Source organism: Muscardinus avellanarius (genome assembly GCF_963383645.1).
Source record: "Muscardinus avellanarius genome assembly, chromosome: 1".
Taxonomy (NCBI): domain Eukaryota; kingdom Metazoa; phylum Chordata; class Mammalia; order Rodentia; family Gliridae; genus Muscardinus; species Muscardinus avellanarius.
In genome coordinates, this window is record NC_137786.1 from 152,612,584 (window position 1) to 152,634,000 (window position 21,417).

At 38.0% G+C, this 21,417-nt stretch overlaps 1 protein-coding gene across 3 annotated transcripts in view; it reads right to left on the reverse strand.

Moving 5' to 3' along the window:
* ARHGAP42 (Rho GTPase activating protein 42) overlaps positions 1 to 21,417 on the reverse strand; it is a gene marked incomplete at both ends in the record, with an annotated part of 271,441 nt that overhangs the window by 185,261 nt on the left and 64,763 nt on the right. For all 3 annotated transcript variants that reach the window (XM_080701664.1, XM_080701663.1, XM_080701662.1), the window contains one exon: positions 7,406 to 7,501. In XM_080701664.1, coding sequence (XP_080557790.1) covers positions 7,406 to 7,501 — 96 coding nt within the window. The remainder of the gene's footprint in view (positions 1 to 7,405; positions 7,502 to 21,417) is intronic.

Consider the following 21,417-nt stretch of genomic DNA (forward strand, 5'->3'; position numbering starts at 1 on the left):
ATCTTGACAGAAATTAAAACAATATGCAGAAAGATATTGACTGAAAAAAAAAGATGTTGATTGTACTCTTAAAAATAACAGGTAAGAAATCAACTAGATGCAACCTGGATATGGAGTAGATATTACCTCATAAACTCTTATGTCTGAATCTGATAAAAAAAAACAGTCACAAAACTACTAAAAATAATACCTAGGGTTTGGGTGAGTGTGTGTGTGTGTGTGTGTGTGTGTGTGTGTGTGTGTGTGTAGCACTGGAAATTGAACCCAGGGGCATGCTATCTCTGAGCTACACTCCCAGAATTTATTTTCATTTTTGAAAAAGGGTCTTGCTAAGCCTGCCGAGGGGTTAGGCCAGTGCTGGGGCCAGTGAGGCCGGCATCGGAGCCTGCCGTGAGGCAAAGCCGGTACTGGGGCCTCCGAGGCCAGGATAAGAGCCTGCTGAGGGGTTAGGCCGGTGCTGGGGCCAGCGAGGCCGGCATCGGAGCCTGCCTTGATGCATGACCAGTGCTGGGGCCTCCAAATCCGGGATCGGAGCCTGCCAAGGGGTTAGGCCGGTGCTGGGGCCAGCGAGGCCGGCATCGGAGCCTGCCGTGAGGCATGACCAGTGCTGGGGCCTCCGAGGCCGGGATCGGAGCCTGCCGAGGGGTTAGGCCGCTGCTGGGGTCAGTGAGGCCGGCATCAGAGCCTGCCTTGAGGCAAGGCCGGTACTGGGGCCTCCGAGGCCAGGATAAGAGCCTGCCGAGGGGTTAGGCCGGTGCTGGGGCCAGCGAGGCCGGCATCGGAGCCTGCCTTGAGGCATGACCAGTGCTGGGGCCTCTGAGGCCGGGATCGGAGCCTGCCGAGGGGTTAGGCTGGTGCTGGGGCCAACGAGGCCGGCATTGGAGCCTGCCATGAGGCTAGGCCGGTGCTGGGGCCTCCGAGGCCGGGATTGGAATCCTGCCACGGGGTTAGACCGGTGCAGGGGCCAATGGCCAGCATCGGAGCCTGGCGTGAGGCAAGTTCACTCCTGTGGCCTCCAAGGTCGGGACCAAAGCCAGCTTAGGGGTTAGACCGGTTCAGGGGCCAGCGAGACCAGAACTGGGGCCTCCCATGAGGCAAGGCCGCTGCTTGAGCCAGCGAGGTCTGGATCAGTCCACTGAGTAGCCAGGCCACTACTGGGACCTTCAAGAGTGGGATTGGTACTTGCAATGCAGCATGCACAGAGAAATATCGCAGAAAATATAAATCAGACGCTTCTCTTAATCAGCAATAACTAGGAGGAAAAGGGCAACAGGAAGAGGTTGAGCTATAGAAAGGGCCCTATAGTGAAGCAACTAATGTGACCAATCAGAGGGTATGTAATACGGGAGGACGGAGCCTCTTTAAAACGCAGGAGGTACATAAACAAATGTATCAAAGTAAATCACCAAAGAAGTGTGGGATGGAGGGAGGGGGAGGGAATGGGATGGGGGCTGGAGGAGGGCTAATTGGATGATGTGTGCTTGTATATCCTCTCAAGTCTTGTACTCCAATGTGATTGATATATGACTACAATGCACCAATTTAAAAAATAATTTTAAAAAAAAGAAAAAAAAAGAAAAAAAACAGAAAAAGGGTCTTGCTAGATTAATCAGCGTCTCACTATTTGTTGAGGCTGTCCTAAAACCTGTGATTCTCCTGTCTCAGCCTCCCAATTACTGGGATTACAGGCATGTGCAACCATGCCTGGCTTTAAAATACTATCTGAAAACCCAGAGGTTTTTGCTGTAAACCTCTTTCCAAAGGGAAAACATTAAAATATATGTGTCTTTCCATTAGAAAAATATTCATATATAGAGAAAAAGTAAATTTTATTAAGAAAGTTATATCACTTGCTCAACAAATTAACTGAAGGCCTATCCGAGAATTAAGCCTTAGGCCAAGTGCTAACACTAAAATGGTTTTTATTTTTTTTTTTCATACACCAGGCGTGGTGGCACACACTTGTAATTCCAGCATTCGGGAAGCTGAGATCTAGAGGATCGTGGTCCGTGGGCAGCCTCAGCTACTTAGTGAGGCCCTCTGCAACTCAGTGAGACCCGGTTTCAAAATAAAGAATAAAAAATAGGGCAGGGGGTGTAGCTCGGAGGTCAAATGCCCCTGGGTTCAATCCCCAGACCTGAAAAAAAAAATTCATACATCTGTATATCTTTTTGAGAAATATCTACTTACTTCAGTTGCCCCTTTATTGATTGAGTTGCTTTTTGTTGTTAAGTGTTTTGAGTTCTTTATGTATTCTGGGTATTAATCATTTGTCAGAGGGAAGCTGGCAATGGTTTTTATCCTTTCTGTGGGTTCTCTCTTCAAGGACTTGACTATTTCCTTTGTTACACAGAAGCTTTCTAATTTGATGCTATTTCATTTATTAATTCTTGATTTTATTTTCTAAGCTTTAGGGATCTTACTGAGGAAGACTCTACCAAAGTCTACAATTTGAAGAGTAGGTCTTATGGGTTTCTTTTTCCTAGTAATTTCAATGTTTCTGGTCCAATTTCTAGGTTTTTACCCATTTAAAGTCAACTTATATGCAGGATAAGAGAGAGGGGTCTAGTTTCATTCTTTTTATATATTAATATCCAGTTTCCCCAGAATATTTTTTTATTTTTTCCCCCCTGTGGTACTAGAGGTGGAATCCAGGGGCTTTCCTACCTCCGCACTATCCTCCCAGATCTATTTCATACTTTATTTGGAAACAGGGTCTCACTAAGTTGCTGAGAGCCTCACTAAGTAGCTGAGGCTGGCTTTGAACCTGTGCGATCCTCCTGTCTCAGCCTCCCAATCACTGGGATAACAAGCATGCACCACCACACCCAGCTCCCCAGAATCTTTTGTTAAAAAGCCTGTCTTTCCTCTAACATATATTTAACACCTTTATCAAGGATCAGTTGGCTATAACTGTGGGGATTTCCCTCTGTATCTTCTATTCTGTTCCAGTGTTATATGATTTTTTTTTTTGCCAATACCATGCTGTTCTTATTATTATCATTCTGTAGCATAATTTAAATGCCTCCAGGATTATTTTTATTGCTCAGGATTGCTCTGGCTATTCTGGGTCTGTTTTTCTTCCATACAAATTTCAGAACTATTTTTTCTAGTTCTATGAAGAATGTTATTGGCATTTTTAATCTATAGATTTCATTTGTAATACATCCATATGACAATATTTATTCTACCTATCCAAGAACAGGGATGTTCAACAGTGAAATGCAATCAGGGAAATGCACATCAAAACTATACTGAGATTCTATCTCCCTCCAGACAGAATGTCAATCAGAAGGATCACAGTTTTAAGATCAGCCTTGGCAGCTCTGCATGACTCTCAGCAACCTAGTAAGACCCTGTTTCAAAACAAAATATAAAAAGAGTAGGGTGCAGCATTTGGGAGGCTGAGACCTGGAGGATCACAGTTTACAGATAGCCTCAGCTACTTAGTGAGGCCCTCTGCAACTCAGTGAGACCCGGTTTCAAAATAAAGAATAAAAAATAGGGCAGGGGCTGTAGCTCGGGGGTCCATCCCCAGACCCACACACACAAAAAAAAGAGTAGGGTATATATCTTAGAAGTAGAATGTCCCTGGGCATTTGTCATACAAAATAAATAAATAAAACTACAAAAAATAATAAATGCTAGCAAGAGTATGGGGAAATAGGGACAATTATACATTGTTAGTGCAGTTGTAAAACTACTATGGAGATCAATATGGAGGTTATTCCAAGACAAAGCATGGAACTGCCATATGATGCAGCTATACCGATAATCCTCAGTATCATTCCAAAAGAATTAAAGTTACAATAATATAGAGATGCAGGCAAAACCATGCAGCATAATTCACAATAGCCAAGTTATAGAACAGATGAATGGATAAAAAAAATATGTGGTACATACAAAGAGTTTTACTCAGCCATAAAAAAAAAAAAAAATTACGTCATTTACAGGAAAATAGAGGAAACTGGAGAACACCACGTAAAGTGACATCTGCCAGACTTGGAGAATCATGGGCTGCATGTTTTCTCTCATATGTAGATACTAGAGAAAAAGGGAAACAAAGAGAACCTCATGAAAACTAGAAGAAACCCCAGGGAAGAAGTGGAAGTGGCCTGGGGAATGGAGGAAGAGAGGGCAAAAAAAAGTACAAGGAAGAAAACAGATAAAAAACGTAATGTGCATGTATAAATGTATCAATATGTATTTCACTATCATGTAAAATTAAAATTTACCAATAAAAACATTAAAAAAAACATTTGGCCTCTACCTTCATGGAATTTAGTTTTGTTAACTACGTGAAAAAAAATGCTACGTGAATAGGTGCGCTTTTCTAAATAATAATGCTAATATATTATACCTTGCTAACATAATCTAGGCTTTTCCTTTTTTGAGGAAGTGTGCTGGAAATTGAAGCTGGGGGCACTTTACCTTCAAGCTACACAGTCAGCCTAATTTTATTTATTGTTTGAAGACGGGGTCTCACTAGGTTGCTGAGAGCCTTGCTAAGTTGCTGACACTAGCTTTCAATCTGTGATCCTCCTGTCTCAGCTTCCCAAGTACTAGGAGTAAAAGCGTGTGTCGCTACACGTGGTTTTAATCTAGGCTTTTATCTGGCTACACTGGGGGCTAGTATTTATGATACAAACACCAATAAGTACATGGGCTGGAAAGGCTATTTAGTGGTACAACATGTACTTAGCATACACAAGGCCCTGGGTTAGATCCTCAGCACTGCAAAAAAATAAATAAAAGTGATAGCAAAATTATGTTTTTGTTCCAAATCTTGATGGTGCGTGACCACTAATGGTGGTCTTCCCCATTAATCCTGTAAAGAAAAAGGAAATCCATGTGCCAGGGCTCTCCTTTTTTCCTAGAAATTCATTAATAGGCACAATTCGACCACCTTTCATCCCAAATTGAAGCAGAAGGAGCCATCTATGCTCAGAGACCAGCCACCTCTATGCTCCCCTCAGAGTAACTTAAGATCTGAGAAGACTCAGAAAACCACCAACCTGTCCATAATCATGTAAGCCTGATATACCTTCAATATGTAGAAACAGCGTGTCCAAGTTTCCTTATGGCTCAGCATTCTGTCCAGCCATTTCTCCATAAGCAGCTCTTATGAATATAAGCAAGACGACACCTTGCAACTTATCTTCTGAGAGCTTTCCTTTCCTGGAGAAAATATTGCCCTCCCACCCCCAATCATGATCCTACATCAATTTAATCTCATGCAGTCAATTCTGGTTCTGTTAGAGGAAACCATCAGTTTTAGGAGTCTAATTTTCCATCAAGGTTTGAACATTCTTACCCAGTTCTGCAGGATTTTAACATCAACCAAAACCTATATTCTAGAGTCTTTTCCATTAATTTATCTAAAATAAAAGATCTGAGGCCATAGCTGAGCACGTATTTTTTCAGAAAAGAATTAAAACCATGCCATAAATTCCTCAGAAGGGTACCAAATGATTTATCTGCTCTAAATTTAGAGTGACTTGTCTTTGAAATATCTCAATAAACTTTTTTCCTTTCTGAGTATGTAGCTTCATTTTTACCTCCACCCTCACCATTTTTAAGTGCACAGGTGGGGCTTATTAAATGTACTCACAGTCAGCTGTAGTAGCGCATGCTTGTAATCCCAGCATTTGGGAGGCTGAGACTGGAGGATTGTGGTACGCAGATAGCCTTAGTGAGGCCCTTTGCAACTCAGTGAGACCCTGTTTCAAAATAAAGAATACAAAATAAGGGCCTGGCGTGGTGGCATACGCTTGCAATCCCCGAGCTTGGGAGGCAGAGACAGGAGGATCGTGCAGGTTCGAAGCCAGCCTCTCTGACTTAAGAGACCCTGTTTCCAAATAAAAATATAAAAATAGGTCTGGGAGTATAGCCCGGAGGCAGAAGGGTTTCCAGGAATCCCAGTACCACCAAATATATATGGCTGGGGGCATAGCTCAGAGATAGAATGCCTCTGGGTTCCATCTCCAGTATCACAAAAAAAAAAAAAATCACTGTAATGTACATCCATGACTTTTTCATCTCATGACACTGAAATATACACAAAGCCATAATAGCTCCCTATTCTCCCCTTGCCCTTTCTTTTCATAGAAAGGTTTGGAACTGCCACTAAGGCTTTCAAAACCAATAAAATATATTGTTTGAAAATATAGACATAACTGGTAAAACTATAGAAGAAAAGGAAATGACCGAGGAAGAAGAGGAATGTGATTGTGGAGAGGCACAAGAGGGAATAATATGTCCCTGCTACATAGTATAGTCCATGGACTAGCAGCACTGACATCACCTTCAAGGCTGTTAGGAACACAGAACAGAACCTTCCACCTAGCACCTACTGAATCAGAATGTACACTTAAGAAGATTAGGTTTTTGTATATATGTTGCAGTTTGAACATAGATAATTTTAAGTACTTGTAATATTGTATTTTTATACATTGAGAGTGGGTATACTTAATGTCATTTCTGAAATGTCCACAGATATTCTATACAGTCTTCTGATTATGTGAAACATTTCTAATCTAGCCTATAAGTGAACCTCTCATCTATAAACTGGTGGAAAGTTTTAAGATGGAAGAAAGAATGCTACACGAATACGATCTTCAAACGGTAAAAACTCATAGATAAAACCTTAGCAATCTCATAACCCAATCTCTTCATTTTACAGGAAATGAAACCATGTGATTCAGAAGGGCCAGGCCCGCCGGGCGTGGTGGCACACACTTGTAATCCCAGCCTATGGGAGACATACAATACGCATACAGCCTCAGCTACTTAGCGAGACCCTTCGCAACTGTGAGACCCTATTTCAAAAAATAAAAATACTTGAAAAAAAAAAAAAAAGGGCTGAGGGTGTAGCCCGGAGGTACAATGCCCCTGGGTTCCATCCCTAGTACTAAAAAAAAAAAAAAAAAAAAAAAAAGGAAGGTTCAGTAATGTTCTATGTCTTGCCATAACAGTAGTTTAATACATGGGGAAACTAAACATGCTCTGTTTATAAACAAATGCTCAAGTTAAAAAGAAACCAATATTGTTAAGGGGACGGAGGAAGCAAGATAGCTCTTAAAACCTGTGCCCAGTGTATTTATACTAAGTGGCCGATAACTTATATCTTTGAATGAAATGATTCACTTTGAGGCAAGCACAAACATTATTATCTATATTTTCTCAGAGTACTGACCTGAGTTATAGAATGACTAGGCAATTTCTTTATGGCAAAAAACCACAAAGTTTTAGTTTTAAAACAATTTATAATCCTCTTCTCCACAAAAAGCCAAACATCACCAACACAGATTTATTAAAACCAGAAAATAGTTTAGATGTTTATTATTTAGGTATATGAATTTGAACTCAATTAATTGAAAAAAGTGAAGTCCCACTCAGTACTCACCAATACTAATTTCATCATCTGTTTCAGCATCACCAATACATTCAAATTGGAAGTCTTGTAGTGACTGGGAAAATTTCTGTACTGCCATAGATAGATCTGCAATTAAAAGATTAAAAAAATCATAAGTTGGGGTACCACAGAACACTTGAAGAGTCTCCCCATGTAATGTTATATAACTTTGATTCTAGTTATCTTATTAACCAGGGCTTTTAAAATACCAGTTTGGAGCCAGATTCAGCAGTGCATGCCTAATCCTAGTATGTGGGAGGCTGAGATAGGAGAATCAAGGTTTTAGGCCAGTCTCAGCAACTTAGTGACATCCTATTTCAAAATGAAAAGGGCTGGGGGCTTAGCTCAGTGGTGGAGTGCCCCTGGTTCAATGCCCAGTATGACACACACAATCAAACAATAACTAAAGTACCAGTTTGGCATATTTATATAAAATTTAAAGTAACTACAAAATAAGTATTTTAGAAACTGAGTCTGCCCTCTCAAAGGAGATTTTCCACTTTAAGAAAGAGTTTTGGTGCAAGAAGTATAATATGAAGAAGTCAATTTACCAAAGCTTTTATCAAGGAATTAGCATTCATGTGTCACAAATAGACTATTCATTGGGGGAAAAAAAGGGAGAACTGAAACTGAGGTTGAGTGGCAGGGGGGAAAAAAAGCCATATGTTGATTAGAAAGGGTCCCAAATGGGATTCTGTACAGACTCTAGGAAAGGTAAGGAATGCACTTTTACCAATGAACTACTGACTAAATGTAGATGGCAAAAGGTGACCTGAAAGTGTTTACAAAATAACTTTGTGATTCATAGGAGACTCAAGCAAACTCCAATCCTGACTTCACTCCAAAGAAGACCAGAGTCTAAACCCAGAAAAAAGAAGTCTTCTTTATTTCTAGGCAGGAAAAGAAAAATAGCCCACAGAAGCAAGGCATAAATCCCTGGGAGCCAACAGCCTGGGATGCAACCTGCCAGAGTGATTAAGAACGCACATGGAGCTAGGAGGCCTGGGTTGAAGTCCACGCCCACCTACTTGCTTGCTATATAACTTTGGGCACATTATTTAACTCCTCTGGGTCTTGTTCCCTCCTACATAAAAAATGGAGCAACAATGGCACAACCACCTCCTAGGATTATCCTCAGAATTATTTGCAAAAGGATATAGAACAGTGCCTGGTACTTAATAAGTATGATTTAAATTTGTTAAATAAAGTTAAAAATAATAAGCCTCACCATGTAGCATCTGGGAAACTTTAAAGGTCCCATCTCTCAGAGACTTGGATCTTTTATACTCACCCTGACACAGTAATAAAACTACTTTTTTCTGGAATTCACTCTACATCATGTAATAGTATCCACCCTGCTTGAGGTCAGGTCTGATAGCTGAACCCTTATATTTAACACAAGCAGTAGGAACTGATGAAGACTCTCTCCTTGACCAACCTTGGTTAAACTTCTCCAAACTCTCTTGTGGAGCAGGCCTTCACCTTGAACCCTTATCCTTACTAAGTATTCACAGTCTAGTTTTAGCATGGATCCTCCTAGGTTAACTTACAAAGAATCCCTGATACTGCAATATCTGCTCCAACTTTTCGCCCCCATCTTTGACGACTAATTCCTTGCCCTGCTAGTCCCCCTTACCCTTGATGTCTCTCTTCTTAGTCATTTTCTATCCATCAACTACTCCCAACCCTATTTTAAGAGCGCTCTAAAGCCTCACTTGTTCTTGTTGTATGTAGATTTAAGCCCAATCTCTCTTTCCTATGCAACTTTTTGACACCTACTGTGATAGTTCAGAATAAGGTCTTCCTTACCACTGCAACAAGTATCAGAACAAATTTTTCATTAACAGAACAATCACAGCCCCATGTATCAGGACTTACTTTGACAGCCCCAACATTTATGAATCCTCAAGTTCAAGTACCTATCAAAGTCAGCACTAAGAAGTGAACAGGACTCCAAACATGAAGGTCATCTTTTGTACCACTGTGACGGAAGGACTCATCACACACTCACCAAGGCCAATTCTGAAAACTAAAAGCCTTAACTCTCAGAAAGCCTGGGTTTTGTTGTTGTTGCTGTTGGTTCATTTGGTTCTAAAGATTCATTGGAGATACATATATTTCTTAATTCTGGTTTAAAAATTAAATCATCAATAAATAAATAAATAAATAAATAAATAAAATTATGCTCTGGGAAGAGAATGGTGCTGGCAGGGTAACATCTCTACAAAAGAGGCAGAACTACTCAGGGACCAGCTATGTATTCTAATTGAGAGGTACACTCAATTCAAGAGAATAGTTCTGCTTTAAACTTTTAGGAAGAAGGATGAAGCAAGCCTCCTTAGTGAATTATTACTCGATGAAAAAAACAAGGGCTTTGTCAGAACTAGACTTCACCAATTAGCTGTGAGGCCTTAGAAAATCACTCATCCTTCCTGAGGCTCATTTTTCTCCTCTATACAACAGAGAATTAATATTTATCTCACAGGGCTATAAGGAAGACTAAATGAGAAATGTGCCTGGTATATACGAGGCAACTCAATAAATGGCACCAGTAATTATCATTCAGTCCAGCTCGGAAAGTTTACTGGCCTTTCAAAGGGCACTGTGTTAAAGTATGCATTTATCTGACAGTGCACAGCTCTGGTTAAGGACAGAAAAATCATAAAACCTATATCAAATATTATGACAAGACAAAAGAAGAAAGCTGACTCCTAGGAAATTTTAAGCCAAGCTGTATTTGAGTACTGTCACTGAGACTTGGGGAAAAACATTCAATTCAACATCACTTTACTTTTACATGTGGAATATGAAGTAGGCTTTTTGCTCTACCGGGTTTGAGCTTGCAGGAGTAATTCCTACAGCACAGTTGAGATGGCATATACGGACAGATAAAATACCTACAAGTCCTGCAATGAATATCCATCCTTCTCTCTCCTCTCACTACCACCAAAAATCAAACCCAAATGAGCTATGTGGGAGTTCTGTCCTTAGGGAACAACTGACAAAATCCCCCATTTCTTCCTAGACTGTTCTGTACTTTCTCTGGCCTTGATAGAGAAAGGTAAGCTACTTTGTCCTTTCACAGATACTACTGTCAATGCACTGTAATAATCATTCCTCAAGAATACATCGGGCCTTTATAAATCACCCTCTTGATAGTGCCAGGTGACTGAGTATGAGCTCTGAAGGCAGAATCCTGCTTCTACCAATAACTAGCAGCTTGATCACGGCTTCATAACCTCTCTAAAGTTCAGTATCTTCATATGTTAAGTGGAATAGAATCTACCTCTCCAGTTCACTGTGAGGAGCAAAGGAGTTAATATTAGATGAAGAACTTAGAATAGTGCCAGACACACAGTAAGTTCTCAAAACATGTTGGTTATTTTCATGTTGAACATCTTAGAAAATAAAAAGTTCAATTGTGAAGGTAGATCATGATAATCTTGGAAAGTACTCAAGAAAATAGTCTGTTGATAGCAGTTTCCAATTTCTCTTAGTGCACTGCAAAGTAATCAAGCTGCAACAGTATCATTATGCAGTGTTTCTGTGCAAGAGATAAGTGTCTATTTCAACACCCAGTGGAATTAAAATGCATGAATGATCTCTTCACAGCCTTCCTGAAAGCATGAAAGATAGGATTATACAAGAGTGTGGTCCTCACCCAGTTCTAATGATAATTGCAAGAATAAAGAAAGGGCATAAAATATGACAAGTTTTGGGTTCTTTATCTTCCTTCTATTTATTCTCATTTTCCAAATTTCCAAGTAACCATAATATCAAAAACATCATCAATGTAAAGAACTTATATTTTCTGGCAGTAACACTGTTCAATTACAGTAAATGAGGACTCCACCTTCTGCTTTTAATCTTGGTTCCATCTCCTACAGAGGATGCAGTTCTGAACTAGGAAGCCTAACATATTTCACTGATTCAAAATCACATGAGTTGTACATGTCACTCTGTGGAGGACCACATGCATAGCAAGCACAAGGCCCTGGGTTCAATCTCCTGTGCTAAAAGTAGATAAAACACACTATTCTCTAATTGTCTGGCTCACATTTCTAAATTACAATCAGATGCACAAAACAAAATACTGCTGTTTTTAAATAAAGTTGATTCACATCAGAATAGAAGGGCCTTTATCTTAAAACCTAACTAGATTTTTTAAATGTATTGTTCTATTTTAAAGGATCACAACAAACAGTAGTGAAATCAACATCTTCTCTTAAGTAAAAAATTTTTTTTTAATTGAGTGTATAAACCATAGCAAGCAAGGGATCCAGTTTAGGCAGAGGTATGTCCTTCTATTACTACCTCTTATTAATACTTAAACTAGAAAAATAATTCCAGTTTGAGCCACCAGAGCCACATTCTACAGTGATGGTATAGGAACAGCATTTGTTCTCTAGTGAGCAATGTAGTAAAGATGCTATAAGTACCACACACTCCACATCCTTCCCATCTGCCTCATCTGTAGGTGAAGCACAGACTGGCTCCCTATGTGCTCACTTTATAACTTGGAAGAAATTATACCGAGCTATAAATAGTCAACAATATTTTGTATCAATGAGATAATATGGAGCACCCATGATTCAATGATACTAACAAAACACTAAAAGTGCATTTCATAAGAAAAACACCTGTAAATATTTAATTATAAATTTTCCTGCACATGAACTTACAAGTTGAGGTCTACCTGTTATTTTTTAAGTATTAATGGATTGACCTTTACAATGTTAGCTATATTTCTGTGGAAACAAGTATAACCAGTCAACCTGTGGGTATAAGGCAGTCCTTCCTGAAATTCAGTTTCTCCAGGATTAGATTTAAGTAAGATTAATAGGAGCAGTATGTCCAGCTGTACCTATTGTAGAATTATCATCTTGACACTAGCATGCAAAAATCAGACAGCATAAAGCAATGGGAATACAAAGGTTAAAAATAGGACTGAGTCCTCTCTCTAAAAGGGCACAGTCCAGTAAGAGTATGAGGCATGTAATTAATCACATAAGAAGGCAGTCAATAAGTTCTCCTATAGAGGTTAACAACAGTAGCAGCACAGATTGCACTTAGTACCTGACATTTTTCCAAGCATTTAATATAAAGTAACCCCTTACTCCTCCATGGCCATCAGAGCTAGTTATCTCACTCTCACAGAAGAAGAAGCTGCGTTAGAGAGAAAGTGATTTCTCCAAGGTAACACAAGAGCAGAACTAGAAGTTCACCCAGGGAACTGCCCCCTAATCCTCCTCCACACAGTGCCATGCTGCTGTGGAAGACAAAGGAATCAGTAAGGGCAGAGAGTGGAGCAATGCAGCAATGTACCAGCAAGGCTAAGGTAATGATATGTCCAGAAGCTTCCAAAGGGCGCTTCCATCTACATGTCTAACCACATTTGCTTGATTATCTGAAGCAAACCACTGCCTTTATATTAGTTTTAATTGCTATTCCACCTACTCGGAGTGATTCCTTCTTTACAATATCTCACAAGTCCCAATTTCCTCCCAAAGCCTTCCTGATTCCTTCCAATCTGACCTCACCTCTTTCTTTAGCCTGCCCACCATATACTGTTACTCTTGTGATAATGTCTCTATTTTACCTTCCAACTTAGTTATGAATGAACCTAATCCACTACATTTTATGTGTAATCGTCCACTTTATTTTAAACAGTATATTAATGGTAGGCAATATCATTTGTGAACACTATCCAAATATTCAGCACAGTATCCTATAAGCAACAGGAGCTCAATTATTAAAACAACAGTTTCTGAAAGAAAAGGACATACACACAGCACCTGGATGTCTTTCACATTTCATTTTTCCCTTTTATATTCCTGCATGTACTTAATATGGCTTTTTTTTTAATTGGTACACTGTAATCATACATCTTAATGGGGTACAAGATGGTAGAGGCACATATGCACACACATCACCATTCATTTAGCCCTTCCCCAGCTCCCTCCTTTTCATGTTTGGCTTACTGATTGATATGTTTTATTACTGACAAGAATCTCTAATATGCTTTATGATAAAAAAGCAATAGTGTTGGTAAGTTGTTTTATTATTTCAAAATTCTTATGTACTTAATTCATACACAAACCTAAAGTACCAAAGCTCTGAAAAGTAATTAATTATCCTGAATCAGAGAGCCATCTCTAATCTGGATAGGTCTTCCATTTCCCAAAGTGGATGACAAACATCCTTTGACAGAGAAAGGTGTGAGCCTTTAGAGAACATTTAATTATTTCCTCACCTGCTTATATAAAATCTAAGCAAGAATCCATATATGGTAATATATTTAAAACACTAGCTATGCTTAGTATGAAAGAAACTATCAGAAAATGTACAAAAAGTGGTCATTATGAAGCATCATACTAAAAGCCAAAGAAAATGTACACTCATTCCTACACTTTCATAACTAAATAATGTTCTAGGCTTTAAGCTTCCTGAGAATAGGTATATGTTGTTCTTTTGCCTTAATACATAAAATGAGAGAAAGAAAGAAAAAGAGAAAGATAAATGAAAAACCAATTGCCAGAGTATTCATAATGTTAAGCATCCACTAGAGATAAATTACTAAAAAGCTCATGGTATTGGAACACACACGAGTATAACCACAAGTTTTAATTTAATAAAAAAAAACATACAGCACATTACATAGCAGGATATGTCAAAGAACCACAAAACGAGCCTTGGTTTTTAATAAGTGCAGTTAGGTTTTTAGTGTTCTCTTAGAACTAGGAATGTCAGATTGTTAGATGGAGAAGATTTTGAGGAAAAGAATACTGAGTGTGGCACTATACAAGAGAAACAATGAGAACATGTCAATAAAAAAATGTTCTATGGCTTTTATTTGAACACAGCTCTAAAAAAGCAACTTTGCTGTTTTGTACTTTATATGTGACTAGAAAATAATGATTGTTTGATATTAACAATTAAAGAAAAACTTTCATAAAGAAAACCCAGAACAAGCATGGTATGTGGTAGTCAATAAATGCTTGGAGAAATAAAGTGAAATTGAGTTAACTTACTGAGATGAAATCAAGGAATTATCTTTCCTTGAAGAACTGAGAAATATTGCCATACAGCAATGAGCCTGGTCCATGGAAGGCCACTGGAGACATAATTAACAGTGGGCAATAGGGCCCTGACATTGTTCCTCATTATTCTAAGCCATCAAATTAACATGTTGCATTCTAAAACAGAAACTCTTGGTTATTTTGGAACTTTTTTTTTAATGGTACTGGGTTTTAAACCCAGGAACATTCTACCTCTGAGCTACACCTTCAGCCCTTTTTATTTTTTATTTTGAAATAGGGTCTCACTAAGTTTCTGAGAGCCTTGCTAAGTTACTGAGACTGGCCTGGGTCCTGCAATCTTCCTGTTTCAGCCTCCTAAGGTGTATATCACCAAGCTCAGCTCTGTTTTGGCACTTTAAATTTGGTGAAACAATTAGCCTAGTTTGAGATTGTCTCATTAATATCGAAACCAGGTATATATTCAGGTATATATTCTGCATCCTGTTTTGCAGAGGACACATTCACCCTTCTGGCAGGTACTAGAAGTCAAAGCATCTGTTTTTAGTGATAAACTATAAAGCCTTTATGTGGTGAAAGTTGTCAGATCTGGGAAGAAGTTCTTCAGTAAGAAACAATCATTCCTTTATGTCACCAATTAAGTATACACAAGAGTTGGATATGGTTTATCAAGCCAGGAACTACCACTTAGTGCAGTTTATTTCAAACAAGCTTCTTTGAATCTCAGATTCCTCATGTACAAAAGGAAGATACTATCCTCCTGCAAGACTACCATGAATATTACATGACACTGGCTTAACTCAAGGTCTCAGACAGAACAGAAATAAAAAATACTGATTCTCAAGAAATGTTAACTATTAAAACATTGTTTATTATGATGGCAAATACAGAACATGAAATATTTTTATTGTAAGCATAACATATTTAATCTGTGTATTAAATTACTATCTTCAGGAGAGCTTCAGTGAAAATAAATAGTGGCACTGGCCTCTAATGAAGACCAAACAGTTCATAATCCCATAAATGTTATGTGTTTGGCAAGCTGTTTCAGAAGATTCCAGCCTAAAAAAAACAAATAGGAACCAACACTTGGCCAGATTCTACCCAGATTCTAGCTTTTTTATGGAAAGCTAAAAATTCCATAAAAATTAAAAATGAAAACCCACAAAGACTTCATTATTGCTACAACCGAAGTTAAAAATAGCAAGTTCAAAGGATGAAATAAACCATCCATCTTCTTTCCCTGGTTGAAGGGAGAAGGGATTTGAAAGAAAAGGGTAAAGATACAGTGGCATTCTGCAGTTTCTCTGGATTTTCTTCCTTTCCTGCCTCCCTTGAGATTTCTCTTCTCAGACTCTCAATCTCAAAAAGATGTGTCTTTTAATCACGTGTTGTTCCACAAGATTTGGTCTGTTTAAGTCCTATCTGTGCATCCATAAAGGAGAAAACGCCTAAGTTCTTATGTAAGTTTAGATGCTAGAACCCCAAGTAAAATTTTGCAAAATAATCCCCGGCCTTTTTTTTTTTTAAACTAGGAAATACTGAACTACACAACACAGAAGACTTTATAGTTTTGCTAAGCTTGTCAGTAAACAGAGGAATGTCCTAGCATGTTTTACACAAGCTTCCTGGTCTACCTAATCAAGCATTATCTCTTCCCCAGCCCTATTATGTATTTCCCACTGTTTGCTGAGCTTTTATAACTTACTCTCTTAGCCAAAAATCCTGGTGTCCCCACTTTTACTCAATAGTAGAAAGCCTCAGTATTCCAGCCTCAGTTTCAGCCCATTTTACTCTTGATTACAAAACATATCTGTCTATCCAAGATAATGACTTTGGAAGGGATTTGGTGTCACCTTATCTTTCAGGTCACATATCAGCCTACTGCCAACTCTTATGACTTGCTTCCTTTTCCTATCTCACCCCTCTTGGTATCATATGCCAAATATATTTGTTGTTGAATCACAAGATGACTAGTTTAATTTCCTTTTAAAGCATCACACTAAGTTGCTATCATTAGGCTACTGAAACACATCATCTTTCCTCCATGCTTTGTTAACCTATCCTTTCTCTAAAACTATTCTTTGCACACTCAAAATTCAGCCAAAGAAACTAATCTAATCTTAACTCTCCCAGCATCCAGAGAGTCAATTGCCCTTTGTCTCTGCTGTAACCTACAAATGTCTTCAATTAGACAGGCATATGTCCAGCACCTTTAAGTTGCATTACACTTTGCAGTGGCTGATATCATTAAGATAATAAGATCTAGTCTTAATAGACTAGTAAATTTCTTTATTCCTTTAAAAAATACATTAAGACCTGTCTCTTAACAGATTAATAATAAAGCTACTTTATATTATCCTGTCAGGGCAATATATCTGACTTACAGATACCAAATACTATATGCTTTATGGTATATAGTCAGGAATTCTGAAAGCTTTAATGTATCTGCTTGATGCTACAACCTTTTTTTTTTTTTTTTTTTGGGTAGTACTGGGGTTCCTGGAAGCCCTTCTACCTCTGGGCTACACTCCCAGACCTATTTTTACATTTTTATTTGGAAACAGGGTCTCCTAAGCCAGTGCGCACGGCTGGCTTCGAACCTGCGCGATCCTCCTGTCTCTGCCTCCCAAGCGCGGGGATTACAAGCGTGCGCCACCACGCCCGGCGATGCTACAACCTTTTAATAGTTTCATGTAGGCAACCAGTCAAAGCTGTCCCCAAACTACTGAAGGTACATTTTCTTTTCTCTGATATTAGATGTACTTCAAGAGAAATTTTTAGAGTATTACATTTACTGTAATCAACTCCTGCTTAAGTGTCTACTGAAATACTCTAGGTATTTTTGCATTTTTATTATACTTACTGGTTTCTATATCCTCTAACCCTCCCTAAACAATGAGCCCATGGAGAGCAAAGCGCCTCCCCAGCCTTTACTGAATCCAAATAAGACCCTGACAATAGTATGCTGTCAATAAACAAAACAGAAGTCAAGATTCCTACACAAGGAAAGCTTAGCTAAAGCCTTTTCAGAACTATTAGAGATTTTTTTTTTTTTGGTGGTGGTGGTGGTACTGGGGTTCCTGGAAGCCCTTCTACCTACGGGCTAGACTCCCAGACCTATTTTATACTTTTTATTTGGAAACAGGTTCTCTTAAAGCCAGCGCAGCTGGCTTCGAACCTGCGTGATCCTCTTGTCTCTGCCTCCCATGTACAGGGATTACAAGCGTGTGCCACCACGCCCGGCTAGAGATTTTTTTTTTAAAGTGACCAGATACAGACTTTCCCATGACTATAAAAGGTACTATGTCCAAGCAAACCAATATACTTAATAATCTAGGCGTCAAATCAAATAGATGAGATCCCTGGAGCCAGACAGAATGGCTAGAAGTTTCTTGGATTTCAGAATCCTTGACCAAAAAAACAAACAAACAAACAAAACACTCCAGCAGTGGCTGCTGACAAAAGCAACCCAGATATTTTACCTGCTAACATAAAATCTCAGTACTGTCTTAGAAGAAATCTACTCTAAAAATGGTTCTGGTGGTCTCATTAAGTGTGGTGGAGTGAGCGTTTGGTTAAAATTTTTTTTAAGTTTCATGAGCAAAAGTAGAAAGAAATCTAGCATGACTTTCCATTCCCTTGGATCATCTTCTAATTACAAAAAGGTCTCATTTTTTAAATAACTATAATAGTATTTTAGTGTCAGGACACTAGTTAAACTCTCAGTTTTGTTAGTGGACAAGTTATTTAAACTCTCCAATTTACCTATCTACCAAATCGGGACAACATTCTTTCATTTTATAGGTATGATGAAATTCATAAGACAGAGGTGACCAATTACAATTAACCTGTAAAGGTTCAGCTCAGCACATAGGAAGAGCTTGATTAAGTGTCACAATTAGTATTATATGCTTTTTAAAAACGTATCCAAAGGCCACAAAGATATGTTAGTTCTTGGCTCTTGGTTGCTACACGACATACAGCCTGACTCTCTGGACCTAAAAACATAACAACTCATCATTACAACATGGCAGTATTTTTAATGCAACTGAAGTGCCTGTCAATTAAGAAAAAAAAAACAGTGCAACACCATTCTAGTTAAATTGATCTGTTCCAAAAGATGAATTCAACACTTACTTAAGTGCATTTCCTTATTAGCTGTTTCATACCATGCAGTTATGGGACACCTACATTGCCTTCAATATTTGAGTTCAAATTCAAATAAAGTACTTTATTACAAATTCAATAAAGTATTATCTGGTCAGGTGTGATGATGGCACACACCTGTAATCCCAGTACTTAGAAGGCTGAGACAGAAGGGTCGCAGGTTGAAGGATAGCCTCAAGAACTTAATAAGACCCTCAGTAACATAAAAAGACAGTTTCAAAATAAAAAATAATAAAAAGGGCTGGGGTTATAGTTCAGAGTTGTAGAACAACACTGGCTTTAGACCCCAGCGTCAATATATATATATATATATATATATATATATATATATATATATATATATATATATATTATCTGAGTATCCAATAGGTATTTGCATTTCAGCGTTTCTTATGAAAAATATTCCCATACCCAATATTATTAGCAAAAAAACAAACTCACACACAGGAACCTTTAAATTTTTCAAGCACAACTTAAATGGAGTGACAAGCGTAGTGATGAGTTTAAAATATGAGTATAGCTTAAGTTCGGTTTGTTCTGTAACATCATATCTGGGTATTCACTACTATACTTTCATTGATTTTACTTTGACTGAATAAAAGTGTATGATATCATGGCTACATATATAGAGTACAGTTTTATAGCAAAAAGAATTTTTCACATAGCAATGAGACTAATGTTCTCTTTAAGTCTGGAAATATTTCATAATGAATGGCAACTGAAAGGCAAGAACATAAACCACTGCCTGGGATGGACGAGATGGAAGGACACTGGCACTGTGCCTCATTCTTCCCAAAGGAAACAACAAAGGACACTATGAAACTTGGTAGAGCCTGGGTTGCCAAAAAAGTAAGGGCACAAAGATCATTATTCTCCATTTGCACAATGTTTTCTGTGAGCCATTCTCAATAAATTCATTATTCCCCATGTTTACAGACTTCATTTTTCTGTACTCCTGCCCTATTTTGAAACACTAAAGCAAGTTTAGAGACTATTTTGGAAAAACTGCATTTTAAAATTGCAGATCTTATTATATACCATTAGAGCCACCCCCTCCTCCATGTTTGAAGTATGTAACAGAGATGGTGATTTGGGTGGGATATACTATAAAACACTTTCTGTTCTTTTCTAAATTCCAAGTGTTGAGTAATTTGATTTACTACAGCCATCCTACCCCCTTAAATACACATGATAAGATTTTTCAAATTACATTTATACCTCTTGCCTAACTGGAACCCTACTGGAGAAATAAACTATACAGATAAACAACTCCATTTTACAGATGAGAAAGTTAAGGCCCAATGTTCAGTGACTTATATAGGCCACAAAATGAGGACTGAATCTGAATCTCTCAAATTCAGGTAAAACCTATTTCTATAATAACTTAAATAACTTCTGGACATTCCTTTTAAACCTTCAGTTCTACCACACTGAACTTGTATTAATATTAAACAAAAAAAAAACATCTCATTTTCACCAAACTGCTTATAATTTGGCATTTATCATTTTTACTAAAATGACTATTCTTATAGATCTTACTGTATCCTCATTAAATAACCATTTTAATTATTTAACTGCAATGTATTATATAGTTATAGGGAATTGTTATTATAAAAGCCCATAAGTGGCTTTGAAGAAAATACTCATACACTTAAAGCATTTTTAATATTGTGGAATGATTAATTATACTGATCAGAAAGCATGACAAATTTTAATCATTTATTTAACAACTAAACGCAAACTAAAGCTCACTCACCTAAAACATTTTGCTATTTATACTGTAACAATATTTTATTGATCTTATGTAATTAGCAACTGCTTGCTCACACTTTAAATAGTAAAGACTGTTATTTAGCAACCAGAACTGAGGAATTCCAACTGTGTCAATTTGTTTTGGCTGTAGTTTCTCACACTTTAGAGGGCATAGTGTCTCTAATTATTTTATTGCTGCAAATAATAAGAGACTTTTCATATGAATCATACACATGGTTTATGCCAGGCTTTAATAAACAGCACAGAGTCAATGATTAGGTTACCATAAAATTTAAAAATTGACTATAGGTTTATGCGGCTTTCAGCTCTTCTTCCCTCATATTTTTTGGCTTACCTCAAAACTTATCATTAGTTCCTCAAGTACTAGAGACCTTAGGTGCTATAAATGTTTCCAATAGTTTGTGCATTCTAAGATGTTAAATTATAAGACTCATCCAATCTTAGAGATATTAATATATAAAAAGTATTAGTGAGGCCTTTTACAACACAGTGAGATCCTGTTTCAAAATAAAGAATAAGCCGGGCGTGGTGGTGCCTACTTGTAATCCCTGCGCTTGGGAGGCGGAGACAGGAGGATCACACAGGTTCAAAGCCAGAGGTGCTGGCTTAGGAGACCCTGTTTCCAAATAAAGAAGTATAAAATAGGTCTGGGAGTGTAGCCCAGAGTTAGAAGGGTTTCCAGGAACCCCAGTACCACCAATAAATAAATAAATAAATAAATAAATAAATAAATAAGCAAACAAATAAACAAACAAATAAAATTAGCCTGGGGGTGTAGCTCAGAGGTAGAATGCCTTTGGGTTCCATCCCCAGTAACACAAAACAAACAAAAAATTATATTATGGACTCAATGAGTCATGGTGTATTTTCATATTTTATTCTTCAACAAACTTACTGAACAGTGGTGTATCTAACACTGTCAATTAAAAAAAAAAAAAGCATTATCTATAACCTAACCTCAAAAAGCTAAAAACTTAACAAAACAAATAGCATATACTACACCACTTCAACTGACTTTCCCTT